We start from the raw sequence: 15,745 nt of genomic DNA on the forward strand, positions 1-15,745 counted from the left end.
GTATTGTATTCACATTTAAGTCTTATATTACAGCCCAAAGGAGCCACCTACTGGTGCAATGCAGAATAGGACCATGTCACTGGCGCTGAAGGACTTGTATGTATGTAGACACTTCTCAGGCAAGTGAATGACTTCCTTGTGGTGTGATCTAGAAGGCTTCTTACATCATAACTGTAGTTTATTTTATAATTTAGGGCAGTAGGTTTATTGGGCAGTACAAGTATTTGCGCACATTGTAAGGATACTTGTCCAGGTAGAGGAAGAGACATATACGTAGAAAGTCTATGCACATTTCTGGTCAGGGGAGCTTCTTTGCTAGGGCGGAGATCCTTGGGATGTTTAGTTTCATACAAGCTCTGTAAGTAATACTGAGATCTCTTGCTGAGATCTCCAGACTAGAAACATTCCATGGTCTCCGCACCTATCTCCATAACAGGATCTCCAAAGCGAGCAGAGAGCAGCCGCGCAAGTACTGCCGCCCTCCATTTCTATGAGACTGCTGAAAATAGCCGATTGCTTGCTCAGCTATCTCCGGCAGTCCCATATAACTGAACGGAGCGGTGGCCGCGCTTGCCAACCATTTCTATGGGACTCCCAAAAATAGCCAAGCGCACCAGCTTGGCTATTTCGAAACTACCATAGAAATGAATCGAGAGTACGCCACGCATGTGCAGTGTGCTCTCATTCACTTTCGGCAACCCGTTTTATAGATAGGTGCGGGTCTCAATAGTGGGACCCGCACCTATCTGACTTTGAGGCGCTCCCGGTGTTTGAAAACAACTGATAAGAGACCTATCACCTATCCTGCGAATAGATGAAGAATCTACATTTTGGGACCCAAATCATATTTTTGGTCACAATTTTTTACATTTTAGTCACCATCTGGAGACAGTTTTAAAATACAAACTATACTATAGGAGCTCTGCTCAGTTCCTCCCAATGGCTCCTTCACGCACTTCTCCTGTACAGTGGGGGACTGGGAGTTATAACACAATGCCTTTCACTTCCTGCGTTAGATCAACAGAGGGTTCCCAGTAATTAAAGACAACCTGTCACCACTAAATGTAGTCCACTCTGCAGGCAGCATGTTATAGAGCAGGAGGAGCTGAGCAGATTGATATAGAGTTTGTGGGAAAAGATTCTGTAAAACCTGTAATTTATACATTTATATCTCTGCTCCTTCAGAGCTTAAGACTGCCCATTTGGGTATCATTGGTGATCGAGAGCATTCTCTATGTAAGGGTGCATTCACACTATATGTATATGGTTGTCCACAAAACGTGGATCCGTAAAAAATACAGTGATGTCCGTTGTTTTTGCGGCCCCATTGTAACAATGCCCATTCTTGTCCATAAAATGGACAACAATAGGAAATGTTCTATCTTTTTTGCAGGACTTTGGAACGTACATACGGATGCGGACAGCAAACCGTGTGCGGCCCTAATTTTTTTTGAACCATTGAAATAAATGGACGCACGTCCAATATGCAGGGAAAAAAATGCAGATTGGATGCAGACCAAAAATACGGTAGTGTGAATGGGGCCTAAGTGTGTATGCAGAGACAGCTGTCAATCGATAAGACCACCCCTGTGTACATGTGTCAGTGATTGACAGCTATCTCTGTATATACACTTAAGGTCCCTTTACATGGGATGACAGAGCGGCAGATTGTAGGGAGGGAAGCGTGCCTTCCCGACAATCGCCTGCTCGTCAGCTTGAGGAGAGCACTGCATTTACATAGCGATATCCTCCACAGTATAGGGAGGAGTGATCACTAATGCAATCGCTTGCCCCCATACAGACTCTGTTTGCTGGCAGCCGATTGTGTTTACACACCATGGTCTGCTGCCAGTAAACGATAATTTTTGTGTGCGCACAATCGATCGAATCATGAATGCTTGTTAGCTTTGGGATTGCTATCACCGATAACACCTCACCTTTGTACACCTAAAGTCAAAAACAGCAGACACTAAAATGTATTATACTGAATCTTCTCCCACAAAACTATATATCTGCTCAGCTCCTCCTGCTCTATAACAGGCTGCCTGCAGATTGTACTGCGTTTTCATGGTGTCTCTTTAAACCCCCACCGACCACAAATACCATGTCATAACTTTAGAACCTGAAAATAGCCCTTTAACAAACTATTGAACACCCTTAACATGAAATAGTTATTCTTTTAGAAATGGAGGGCATGAAGTATCTCCCCTTGCAGAGAAAATTGCCCAAGCGAAATATGTATCCCAGCCATTATTTTAAATGGCACTTTTTTTTTTCTTTATCAACTATGCAAGATGCAGACAAACGCAAAAACACAAATGCAATCGCACTCTGCCCTGCCTCTATGCTGGATGGTGAATAAGGCATTGGTGTACATTTTGGCCAAAGCGTAATAAGCCACTCACCACGTCAAGGTCGCCTCTATGAGTGGTCCCTAACACTAGTTCCTACCTGTTATGGGCCATGACAGCCACACAAAGTTCAAGATGTAGACCTTTGGAAACATACAAAAGCGAAACCTGAATGCGCCAAAAATTCGCCCACATTACCAGGTTTAGAAAGGTAACTTTACCTCGTTATCCAGTGCTGCCAAACTGCTGCACAACCAGGCAGATTTGCAGTCTTTTTGAAAGTTGTACAACAACTTCTATGAGAGCTGTAATGGTGGCCATACTGGTTGTCAGCCAACTTCCCTGGAAACACTTAACGGATAATTTTTTATGTTTGAGGGACATTCCCTTTAATTTTTAATCAATCATGTGTTTATGAGAAGGAAAGTAGTTTCCAAAACTCTGATCAGGACCAGTACAAAGAACCCAAATACTACATGGCATAGGAGTACCTTAGGAGAAGAGGAGAGCTCCTTGGTGGAAGGGACAGACACGGGAGTGCGTGGAGTTTCATCTTTCTTTGGTGTGGGTGCTGGAGGAGATGGGGCCTTCCTCTTCATCTTTTTCTCCTGATCAGACTCTTTAATAGGCCAGCTCCGGACTATATCCGCACTCTCTTTTGGTTCATAGAATGGGTTTGACCTATAAATAAAAACACATAGAATAAAAAAACAAGAATCTAAGAAATGAACTACATTTCACACTGCTGTAATAACGGTACTGTACGAACCACACACCTGTGTGTCCACTTTATGACCAGGACACATACTGTATTGTCCAAGTTTCTATTGATTGACGGAAATCACAGATCTTAAAAATCATGAGCATTTTATACAGAAAGGATATTGGAAAACAATCTCTCTTACAAAACAATGCCTAACCTTAAAGGGGTTATGCCATTATTAATGTAAAAAATCTAAATCAAATCATGGCACATGACAAGCTCTTTGTAACAAAGCTAGAACCAGCCCTGTACCTCACATGGATCCAGAGATCTCCTCATTCATTGCTCCAACTGCTCTTGTAGATTTATTTCAAGATGGCAGCTCCGGGGTGTATATTTTCTCAAGAGTCGTGTAACTTTAAACTGCAGGCTGCCCTATCGCAGCTTAGGGGGCATGTCCTTTCTATTGTAGCTTTCTCCCTTTAACTGTCACAGCTTCTAACAGAAGATATGGCTGGTGGAAGTTGAAGATTTAAACTGAGCACGTGCGACCACCTCATTGAGGTGGATAAAGAAATAAGTAAAAGAACAAACAGCAGGCAGCTCTATACATAGCACTGCTATATCTCTATATGACAGCTGCCCCAACACACCCAGCTCTGCTATCTCTCTATATGACAGCTGCCCCAACACACTCAGCTCTGCTATCTCTCTATATGACAGCTGCCCCAGCACACTCAGCTCTGATATATATATATATAATATATATATATATATAATATATACACACATATATATATATATATATATATATATATAAACAGCTGCTCCAGCACACTCAGCTCTACTACATCTATACACATGACAGCTGCCCGTGCACACTCAGCTGGGTGTGCTGGGACAGCTGTTATGTGTATTGAATTATCAGAGATGGGTGTGCTGGGGCAGCTATCATATATAGCGATATAGCAGAGCAGAGTTTGCTGGGGCAGCTGTCATGTGTATAGATGTAGCAGAGCTGGGTGTGCTGGGGCAGCTGTTATGTGTATAGATGTAGCAGTGCTGAGTGTGCTGGGGCAGGCGTCATGTGTATAGATGTACACTGGCTATTAAAGCTATAACAGAGTCTACAGTAGAAGTCTCATATTTTTTTCAGACAGAGGCTATGCAGATCTTGTAGCTGTGTGGGTAAGTGCCTTGCCTCTAATGCAGAAGGTCGTGGGTTCGAGTCCCAGCAGAAACTTTTCTGAAATACACAAGCACTGATTCAGTATTTGAACATACAGGCTGCATCGCATTGCTGACATGGAGGTAAGTGGGTTTCTTTTGTTTGTTTTTTTAAATACCGGACTGTTACTGCCACATGGGGGGAGCGGGGGGCACTTGATACTGGCACATGGAGGGGGGGGGGGAGAGGCACTTGATACTGGCACTATGATACTGGCACATTGGGGGGGTGGCACTATGATACTGGCACATGGGGGGGTGGGAAGGAGAGGGGCACTTGATACTGGCACATTGGGGGGTGGCACTATGATACTGGCACATGGGGGGGTGGCATTATGATACTGGCACATGGGGGGGTGGGTGGGAAGAAGAGAGGCACTTGATACTGGCACATTAGGGGGGGGTGGCACTATGATACTGGTACATTTGGGGGGAGATGGCACTATGATACTGGCACATGGGGGGGAAGGACAGAGGCACTTGATACTGGCACATGTGGGTGTTGGCACTATGATACTGACACATGGGGGGTGGGAAGGAGAGAGGCACTTGATACTGGCACATTGGGGGGGGGGGTGGAACTATGATACTGGCACATGGGGGGGAGAGGCAGTTAATACTGGCACTATGATACTGGCACATGGGGAAGTGGGTGGGAAGGAGAGAGGCATTTGATACTGGCACATTGGGGGGAGATGGCATTATGATACTGGCATATGGGGAGGTGGGTGGGAAGGAGAGAGGCACTTGATACTGGCACATTGGGGGGAGATGGCACTGATACTGGGACATGGGGGGGAGGAGGGGGGTTGGCACTTGATACTGGCACATAATGGGGGGCATCTATGGGGACACTTACTGGCACATTATTGAGGGGCATTAGAAGGGTCCATTTTTACTGGCACATTATTGGGGGGCACCTACTGATGCCACAAAAAAGGGGTATTTTATATGGGGGGCTCTGTGTGGTACTAGTATTATCAAGGGGTTTATCTGTTTCTGCAGTATTGTATTGGGGAGAACAGCGGCACAGTATTGGGGGTGGTAGGATGATTTGTCCAAAAGATGCGAGAATGATGGAAAAGTAGTAAACTAAGATGTATTTATTTTTGTCGAACTGCAGAGACGAAAAATGGCGGAAAACTGGAGGTCTTATCTGAAGGTCTGAAAGGAGAAGATGAGGAAAGAGAACATCTACATCAAAGAGACATCACTGGATGTAAGAGGTATGGGGCACTGTATTACCCTGTATTTCCAATTTTTTTCTAATCCAAATCCAAATACTTTGTTAAAAAAGTAAGGACTCTATTTTTTCATATTAAAAGAATATCGAGTTTGGATTACTTTGTTTCTTACACCGTTCACACAATTCTTATGTACAGGATTCGTAGGATTCGAGATTCGAAAGATTCGAGAACCTTTTCAAATTCAGATTCGAAAAAAATTGGATTCGTCCCACCTCCAAAAAAAAACATAATGGGAAGTAAGGGAAAGAATGTCACAACTTAGAAGCACGGGAGACGCCCCGTGCTTCTAAGTGAAATACATCTACCTGTGCAGCTGAACCAAGGAATATTATGGTGAAAAAACATTAGGGAAGCACAAACATTACTGCTCCTTCACAGTTATGGTTCTACAAATAAACACAGCCATTATGCAAACTTTTTTTTTTTTTTTTTTTTTAACTCAGGTACAGTACACTACAGTACAGATTAGCTGACAAACTAAAAAAAAAGTAATTGCTTTAAGCCTTGCATTCACCATAATTTAGCCACCTGGTGGTAATGGTAAGGGGACTGGTCATATCACCACCTTCATCTAATAGTTACGGAAGCCTTAACTGAACGTCATTTTTTTCTAAACGGCCACAAAAGCTGCACTGATTAATCAATTATATCTTTATAGTGCTCAAAGCACAATTTTTAGACAGGGGCTACACAGAGGCATGTGTCATGTGCCAGGAATATCGCATTGCAACATTGCATGTAATGACTGGCAATGAAGTTGCATGCGGCATGGTGTGACATTCGCAAAAAACATGCTGGAGAAATGGTGAGATGGGTCAGAGCACCGATCCTAGCTACACGGCTTCCATTCATTAAAGAGGGAGTTACAGGAACAGCAAGTGCCATTCCGCTCGGCTGTTTTTGTAAGTCTGGCCACCCGAGGCCGGCGTTTAGTACCATCTCGTCGTGGAAATGGCAAGGGACTACAACTTTAATGGTGTATTTCCATCTTAGACATTTATGGCCTATCCATCCATATCTATAAGAAAGATATGGAAACCACTACTATGGACCTGCACCAATGTGAAGGACGTGGAGTCCCCTGACCAGTCTGTTCACCAATGAAACCAGATGGAGAATGAATAGAGAAGAGGTTGCACATGTGCACAGCTCTCTGTATTTCCCTCTAAGGTGTCCATGTAATAAATCAAATGCTCGAGTCCGACAGAGTTGGAGTACTGTTACCGGCAGCAAACTGGTGGTTCTGAGCAAGTGGTCACCTGTATGATGTCCAAATGTCCTAATAGGGCTTATGGACAGGGGCTCTCATGATTAGAGAACCCCTTGAAGCTTTATTTAAAGCTAGAAAAATAAATTAAAAAAACTTTAAAAGGAGCAATCCAGTCTTATTGCAAAAGTCTACAATATGATTTAGGCCAAATGACTGCGAAAAGACAATGGTCGGGGCCCAAGTACCCTCCACCCTTTCTTATCCACCAAGATAGAAATTGGCTGGCAGTCAGGACTACTGTTATTTGTAACTGTAGGTCAGCATGTAGACTGCTCAAGGAGACACGGAAGGGCATAATCACTCCCCGGGATTCTACAGGATGCCGGTGACAAATAATAAAGGAACAACAGGAATCCATTTTGGGATCATTTCCTGTTTCCTCTGTAAAAAAATGTGAATAAACACCCAAAAAGTCAAGAAGGCTTCACATTTTTCTCTTTTTTTCCAATAAAGTCATTTATTGTATGTTGTCAAAGATCAGCTGACAGACTATTTAGCTGCAATGGGGCTTCTTTTAAAGGCGTTATGCCATGATTGATGTAAAAGGCTATAATCAGACATCATATAGTACATGACAATCTCTTTCTAGCAAAGCTACAATCATCCCTGTACCTCACATGGATCCAGAGATCTCCTCATTCATTGCAGCAACTTTGTTGCTCCAAAGTGAGAGGCATAGTGACAGTCGAGCAGGCACACGTTTCCAGGAAATTCAATATTTACGGCCTATCCTCAGCATAGGTCATCATTCAGAAGCAGACTAGGAGCTTAAAATGGCCCTGGAAAAAAATTTAATTGGCCCCAATGTTGTAGACAGGTCCCAATTTTACAGAAGGTGGGGCAAAACAAGTACATGGGGCCGATATAAGTTGTCAGGGTCAGTGCAGCACAAAATACTATCCCACAGAACCAAATACCACAAATGTGGCACAACATACTACCTAGAAGCTTCTCCCTCTGTGGTGGCCATCAATAGCTGCCACATTCTCTCCTCCAATTCGTCTCTAATATGGATATGGAGCAAGGGGCTTAGGAGGGGAGATGTGGGCCACAACACCAAAGCAGCCCTAGATTCAGCAAGCTGCCTGGTCTTCGCCTAATAATGACCCCCCTATAGTTCCCCCAGTAGTATGTACCTGTCCAACGGTAATGAGGAGGGCTCGGGTGGCCAGTCTGCCCTTGTTATCATTATCTGATCAGTGGGGGTCCTACACCCGGCAGCCCCCACAGACCAGCTATTTGAAAAGACCATGATGCTCTGGTGAGCGCCTCGGCCTCTTCCTGGGCCAGTGACATCACGTTTATTGGTCCTATGGCCTGCATGCACTTTGGTCCTATTCAAATTAAGGGGTCTGGGCTGTAATACCAAGCACAGCCACCATAGAATGTACCTCTATAGCAGTGTTTCCCAACCAGTGTGTCTCCAGCTGTTGCAAAACTACAACTCCCAGCATGCCCGCACAACCAAAGACTGTCCGGGCATGCTAGGAGTTGTAGTTTTGCAACAACTGGAGGCACACTGGTTGGGAAACACTGCTCTATAGAATGTAGCATTGTACTTGGTGTGTTGTAAGGAGGCCATAGCGCTTACCGGTCTCTTCAACCATCTGATCAGCAGTGGTGCCTGGAGTTGGACCTCCACCGATCAGATATTGATGACCTATCCTAAGTATAGGCCACCAATATTAAACCCCCGAAAAAAATTATTTTAAGGCGTTGGCTTCTAAAACCATTTTTCATTAGGTAAAATTTTAGGCTCCCCCTACCAAAAACAAAAAATCTTGTTTGTGGCATAATTTGCATAAAGTTAATCATGATACAAGGTAAGAATTTTATATTCTTAAAGGTGATGTGCAAGAATGGGGTGGGGTTGGCAAAACCCCCACTCGGCCAGACCTGTGAGGGAAGATTACAAACCTGCTGCCTGGCGCTGGCTCCCCACTCCTTCTCCTTCAGACCTGTAAAGCTTCGCTGGGCTTGCTCACTGTAAACATCCGCTTTGACATCCCGCGCCAGTGATTGGCTGTGGTGGTGACCAGCTACCCTTCTGTCAGGACAAATGGTCACATGACACAATGGAATCTGGTCTCCACTGCGACCAGTGATTGGCTGTGGTGGTGACCAGCTACCCTTCTGTCAGGACAAATGGTCACATGACACAATGGAATCTGGTCTCCACTGCGACCAGTGATTGCCTGTGGTGGTGACCAGCTACCCTTCTGTCAGGACAAATGGTCACATGACGCAATGAAATCTGGTCTCCACTGCGACCAGTGATTGGCTGTGGTGGTGACCAGCTACCCTTCTGTCAGGACAAATGGTCACATGACACAATGGAATCTGGTCTCCACTGCGACCAGCGATGGCTGAGGTGATGTCAAACCGGATGCTTACAGCGAGAGAACCCAGTGGAGAATCACAGGAGGAGAACGAGCGAGGAGCCGGCACCAGGAACAGGTAAGTAATCTGCCCTTTAAACGTCTGCCCTAGTTGGGAAGGGGGGGGGGGGGGGGTCATGGAGTTTTCCAAATGCCCCCCATTCTCGCACAACCCCTTTAAAGGATTATTCCGGTAGGTACAAGTTTTCCCCTATACACAGGACATTGGCCATCTCAGAAACATTTGCGACCGGCCGCTCTGGTCATTTTAGAGGAGGAATAAGGGGACTGCAGGGGTTATGGGCCCCCGTTCATGAGATCAGTGGGGGTCCCGGTGGTAAGACCCCCACCGATCCAATAGTCATCCCCTATCCTGTGGATAGGGATAATTTGTGCCTACCGGAATATCCCTTTATGGTTGTCAGGAGATACACAGAATGTGGAGGTAAACTCATTACCTTACGTTCAGAATATATAAGGATATTTTTACATATAATTAACTATTAATTTGTGTCAAAAATGCAAAAAATGTCCAGAAACCCGTCAGCAAAATAGTTAACGGTACAGAATAGGCATATGCCTTCAATGAAAAAAAGCTCAGCAACCTTTTAAGGAATTCGGTTTTCCATTTTTAATAAAAAATACAAAATGGCTTTTCTATATAGAACGTCAAGTAAAAACAGTTGACTGGAGCGCTAGAATATATAATACACGCGGGTAATAATTTTAGAAATGGAAACCTATTTATGACATAATCACTTGCAAATGAACACAAATATGCGGCCCACTTCCAGGAAGGCTCTCCGCGATGCTGCGCCGGGCATCTCATTATTAAGGCTGCAGCAAATCTGATTGTGAGCCATTAAGGCTGCAACCTGCTTCACAGTCAGTAAATTAAAAAGCCCATTTGCAATACACTGAAAACCAGAGTGCATCGAGGCTAATATGGCTAATGGGAAAAAAATCACTGGACAAAAAAACACGCGGAGCAATTTGGAGATGGGCAATAGAAATATTCCTGACTGAGAGGTTGTAATCCATCAAATGTATTGTTTTTTTCACCCCTCCACAACCCGCGCCTTCCCACTAAAGCCTTAATGCAATCAGGAATATGTGAAGAGTATTAGATTTCGGCGGGGGCCGCAGCCAGTTCTGAGGTGTCGCAAATCGAGTTAGCCTGAGAGTCAAACCAGCGATGAACATCTTACTCAGACGTAAAGGGGATGAGACCGCTCCAGGTTTACATAATCAGATCTCAGGCTACGATATTTTACCAACAATGAAAACCCCCAAAAATGTCTGCCAGAGGGTAACAGGGCACCCTACTCACAGCAGCACGCCACCCACAAATGTGTTATCATCGGGCACGTTAGGAATGTAGGTGATGTAAATAGAAGTGTAGTAAAGGCTACTTTCACACTAGCGTTAATATTTTCCGGTATTGAAATCTGTCATAGGGTCTCAATACCTGAAAAAAAAGCTTCAGTTTCGTCCCCATTCATTGTCAATGGGGACAAAACGTAACTGAACAGAACGGAGTGCTCCAACATGCATTCCGTTCCGTTCTCATACTGGAGAGCACACTGCAACATGCTGCGATTTGCTTTCCGTCCTGGGATGCGGAGCAAAACGGATCCGTCCCCATTGACTTGCATTGTGGGTCATGACGGATCCTGTTTCTCTGACACAATAGAAAACGGATCCGTCCCCTATTGACTTTCAATGGAGTTCATGACGGATCCGTCTTGGCTATGTTACAGATAATACAACCGGATCCGTTCATAACTCATGCAGACGGTTGTATTATCGGTAACGGAAGCGTTTCTGCTGAACCCTGCCGGATCCAGTAAAAACGCTAGTGTGAAAGTAGCCTATAGGGGTTGTCAGGGTTGAGGTAAAAAAAAAAAAAAAAAAGTGCCCGAATGGGGGTGTTGAAAACGTGATAAAACAATAAAATAGGCATTACGGAGATCATTCTCTTGCAGGAGTGCCTCTTTAACAGTTGAGAGATTATTAACGGGAATGTATATATTGATATTTTTTTTTACTAATTATGAAGCAAGCTATTTTCTAATCTGTTTTTATTTTTTTTTGTACTTAGTCCACTTTCACACTCGCGTTTTGGCTTTCAGTTTGCGAGATCCGTTCAGGGCTCTCACAGGCGGTCCAAAACGGAACAGTTTGCATTCGAATGCGTTCTGAATGGAAAAGGATGTAAGTCAATGGGGACGGATCCGTTTTACTGACACAATTTGGCACAATAGAAAACGGATCCGTCCCCCATTGACTTTCAATGGTGTTCATGACGGATCCGTCTTGGCTATGTTACAGATAATACAAACGGATCCGTTCTGAACGGATGCAGACGGTTGTATTATCTGAACGGATCCTCACAAACGCAAGTGTGAAAGCAGCCTTAACATGGTGATGGCAACAGTCATTTGGCCCAAGATGCTGCTCTTAGCTGAACCAATGCACTTCCGGAAGTTTGCTTTCCAGCAGTCACTTGAAGATGAAAAGCCTCTGCTGGAGAACAACCCACTGAGGGGCATTTACAAAGCGCTTTACCCGTAAAAAGAGTTGCAAAATATGGCACATATTTAAACTTCTCAATACTTTTCTGAAGTAGAGCGAAAAGGAGGCAGGGCTTCACAGGAGGGGGAGGGGCTTTGTGTGGCCGCCAAATTTGTGATAACTTGGCCCAGAAACTGGTGTAGGTTATAGCTGAAGTCTAGGCCAGCCCCAGAGATGCGCTAATATTTTACGAGACATCTGCCTCTTAATAAATGACGAACATCTCACTCCAGCGCAGGGAGTTTAAGACTGTGTATGGGTACGCCAGTCTTGATAAATGTCCCACAATCACACCTATGTGGGCATAGAATGCCCAAGGAGATGGGAAGAAAGTGAGCTATGACCATCAACAAATCACAAAAAAATAAATATATATTTTAAATTAATTTCTCCCCAAACAAAAGAAAAGAAAAATGAAGCAGCTTCACAAATAGTCCTACTAAAGATCTCCTATCCTCTCTGTGCCGACAGCTCCAATGCAGACTGATACCTCCATGGTACTAGATCAGGAAACATCAGGCAGACGGTGGTCTGACCATCGCCCGTGGTCCACCGTCTACCTGCACACAGTCTAGTTAGATCCTGGAAAACCGCTTCAATGGCCGAGTGTGCATACAGCACAAGGGAATGATTAGGGATATCGGGACACTAAGTATCCCACTCCAGCATTATTGGTGGGATCTAAAGACACTTCTTGGAACCACTGTCTTAAAATAATTATGCAGGTCATCACATATACAAATAGGAACAGCAAGTCCGTGATCATTACCAAATTGTTTGGCCGTTTAATAGTTTTTTAACATTATAATCACTGCAAAATAAATCCACACCTAAATTACAGATCCAAAAGTTCACCTGCAATTACGTATCTGAATTATATGTTTCATGTGAAGCTCATTCTATGACAGCCGCACGCCCTGTATTTTACACTAATTAAAAATCAACTCTTACCAATGTAATCGCATCTGCAGCACATATAAATGTTTTACTCTTACAAGAAGCAAATAAAAAGGAACTTCTAGTGGCTAGAGGTTCCAGAATCAGCTACAGACCCAGAGCTTCCATCATCCAAATTACACGGGGGGGATAAAGCCGGCAGAGTCCTAGCAATGTAGCCATGGTTTGGCAGCACTGTGTATTAAATCAGCATTCAGCGTCACATATAGGTAAAGGGGATAACTAACTGATGACTGGGGTCTAACTGCTGGGATCCCAAGCACGGGGGTCCCATTCCCCTGATCTGATGGAGTGGACGGTCAGGCTTGCGTCCTACTGCTCCATTCATTCTCAATGGAACCTCCGGAAATAGCCAAATGAATATAGCGTCAGGGCACATACCTGACCTGCCGCTCCAACAGCGGGTCAGTCAGGTGAGTATTACTTCTTTTATTATTTTACACCGTTCATAGGCTACTTTCCCACTTGGGTTGTTAAATCCGGTATTGAGATCCGGGGGGGGCCTCTATACCGGAATTAAACGGATCCGTTTTGATTTTGCACATCATGATGTATCTGTTCTGTTAGGATGCGGTTGTGTGAAATCAAAACGGAAAAAAAATAAGGATCCGTCACTAAATACATTGAAAGCCAATGGGTGAAGGATCTGGTTTCTTAGGCTCCTAAAAAAGTGATCCGTCACCAATGACTTACATTGTTTTCAGAGCCGGATCCATTTTTATGACTGGACACAGAACCGCAGCTTACAGCGGTTTTGTGTCGAGTCACAAAACGGAATGCTACCGGAACAGAAGACATCCTGAACGGTTCTCTTTCCATTCAGAATGCATGAGGACTAAATGGAAACATTTTTTCCCGGAATTGAGATCCTCTGCTGCATCTCAATACCGGGTGTCGCGCTGTGATGGGGAGAGCTGAGACACGCCTCCTGAGCTGTGATAGGGAGAGCTGAGACACGCCCCCTGAGCTGTGATAGAGAGAGCTGAGATACGCCTCCTGAGCTGTGATAGGGAGAGCTGAGAAACGCCTCCGGAGCTGTGATAGGGAGAGCCGAGACCCGCCCCCTGAGCTGTGATAGGGAGAGCTGAGACACGCCTCCTGAGCTGTGATAGGGAGAGCTGAGACACACCCCCTGAGCTGCAGCAGGAGAGACACACCCCTGAGCTGTCAGCTTGATATAAATCTAGCAGAGCAATGAATGAGGAGATCTCTGGATCCATGTGAGGTACAGGGCTGGTTCTAGCTTTGTTAGAAAGAGATTGTCATGTACTATACGATGACCGATTTTAATTTTTTACATTACTTTAAGATAAACGCCGCTTTCCATATGGAATTATATAAAATGTGTTCTGCCCGACGGACTAGGTGGTAAGAGCTCTTGCAGATGACTGCCTATGCAGGTGTTTTGTTAATATGGAGGTTAAAAGGACTCTGTTTTTGTGAACTGAAGTGTCTCTAGTTGCTTCCTTGAGTTGTTGGGCAGGTTTCCAATGTGTACAGCAAATTTTCCAGAAGAACTGTGCATGTCAGGTGGCTTAACGTCTCCATGTCCCCCCGTGCTATCAAATGTTCTTTTGTCAATCACGCTATGTGGACTTGCCATGTTGTTTTAAGAAAAAAAAATCTGCTTATACAGTGAAACCTAAATTCATCAGTTGATATAAAAGGTGTATAGAATCCACTCACTCATCGAGCTCATCCTCTTCCTGTCTGGCTTTGTTAGCGTAGAGGTATTTGGTCATATCCACAGGTCTGGCGTTCTTCCTCTTTGCTGGCTGTGGAGAAGATTCTTTATGAAGTTCGATAGCCAGGTCAGGCCCCGCGTCTGGCTCATCAAATGGGTTTCGGTAGGTTGTGAGCTCGGGGTCTTTAAATGGGTTATCATCATCGAATGGCTCCTCCACCTTTAAGGGGGATTTGTCGACAGTTGTTTCTAAAAAGCAGTGAAATGAATGGACACCGTCAGAGGTGGGAGGGACACGAACCTTTGACAAAAAGAATGGTCAACGTCATCATATAGATCTTTCCAGGTGGATTAACAGAGGAACTGGACAAGAGAGCCAAAACTGTATACGAATAAAAACACAAAATAATAGGAGGTAAAATGAAATCTACAATTTGTTTTAACACTTGACTCTCCAACAGTTATTCAACCACAGGTTTCTGCATGACTTCCTAGCATCGGGGTGAATGCAGATTTTGTAAACCCCCCATTTGAAGCGTTTTGGTGCCCACAGTGGAAATAGCAAACTGTGCCCCCATTATAGGGTCCATTCTGGAATCTACCAACCATTGATAGCCCAGATTAACACCTAATACTCCTAGTGGCTTTAGATGGCGAGGAGGTTAATTTCTTAAAACTTACTGTCATACAGCCAGCGCTATATGGTAAAATTTCTGCTTGTGTGAAACCACCACTAGGGGGAGCTCACGGCAGTGGAACATATATAGTTCTTATTGAACTCTATCTATTTAAGTGTTATTAATAAACCATGCCTGAGTCATTTGTAAGAAGTGGAGTTAAGAGGTTTTTTCACCATGGGGGGCCATTTGGACAACACCCCACACATCACCGGAACAGAAACATACTTGCCTGCTTCTCATTGCTGGGTTCCGACTCCCTCATCCGCCAGCTGCCACTCTCTGCGTGTCAACATCCGGTTTGACTGGCCAAAGCAGTGACATGTCCCCCATGAATCATGTTAGTGGTTCATGTGACACATGGGGGACACGTCACCACTGCAGTCAGTCATTGGCTGCATGATATCTTCAAACCAGATGTTGACAAGCGGAGTGCGGCAGAGGGGAACCGCAGGAGCCAGAACCCACTGGCAGGGTGCAGGTTACCTCCGTTGGTTTAAGGGAAGGGGAGGGGTCTGCCTGAAAGGCTCTCCAAGGTGAACAACCCCTTTAAACTGGCTTTACCAGAATTATAACTTATCACTTGTCCACACAATAGGCAACATGTGTCTGATTGCTGGAAGTCTCACAGTTGGGACCCCCATAGATCAAAAGAATGAGGGTCCCATGTAAGCTCT

At 44.5% G+C, this 15,745-nt stretch overlaps 1 protein-coding gene across 4 annotated transcripts in view; it reads right to left on the reverse strand.

Annotated features, from left to right (window-relative positions):
- Window positions 1-15,745, reverse strand: part of EHBP1 (EH domain binding protein 1) — a 357,318-nt gene that overhangs the window by 218,167 nt on the left and 123,406 nt on the right. For all 4 annotated transcript variants that reach the window (XM_044288819.1, XM_044288821.1, XM_044288820.1 and 1 more), the window contains exons 9-10: window positions 14,394-14,640; window positions 2,843-3,032 (exon numbers count right to left, since the gene is read on the reverse strand). In XM_044288819.1, the coding sequence (XP_044144754.1) occupies window positions 2,843-3,032; window positions 14,394-14,640 (437 nt within the window). The remainder of the gene's footprint in view (window positions 1-2,842; window positions 3,033-14,393; window positions 14,641-15,745) is intronic.

This window comes from Bufo gargarizans, chromosome 4 (genome assembly GCF_014858855.1).
Source record: "Bufo gargarizans isolate SCDJY-AF-19 chromosome 4, ASM1485885v1, whole genome shotgun sequence".
Taxonomy (NCBI): Eukaryota; Metazoa; Chordata; class Amphibia; order Anura; family Bufonidae; genus Bufo; species Bufo gargarizans.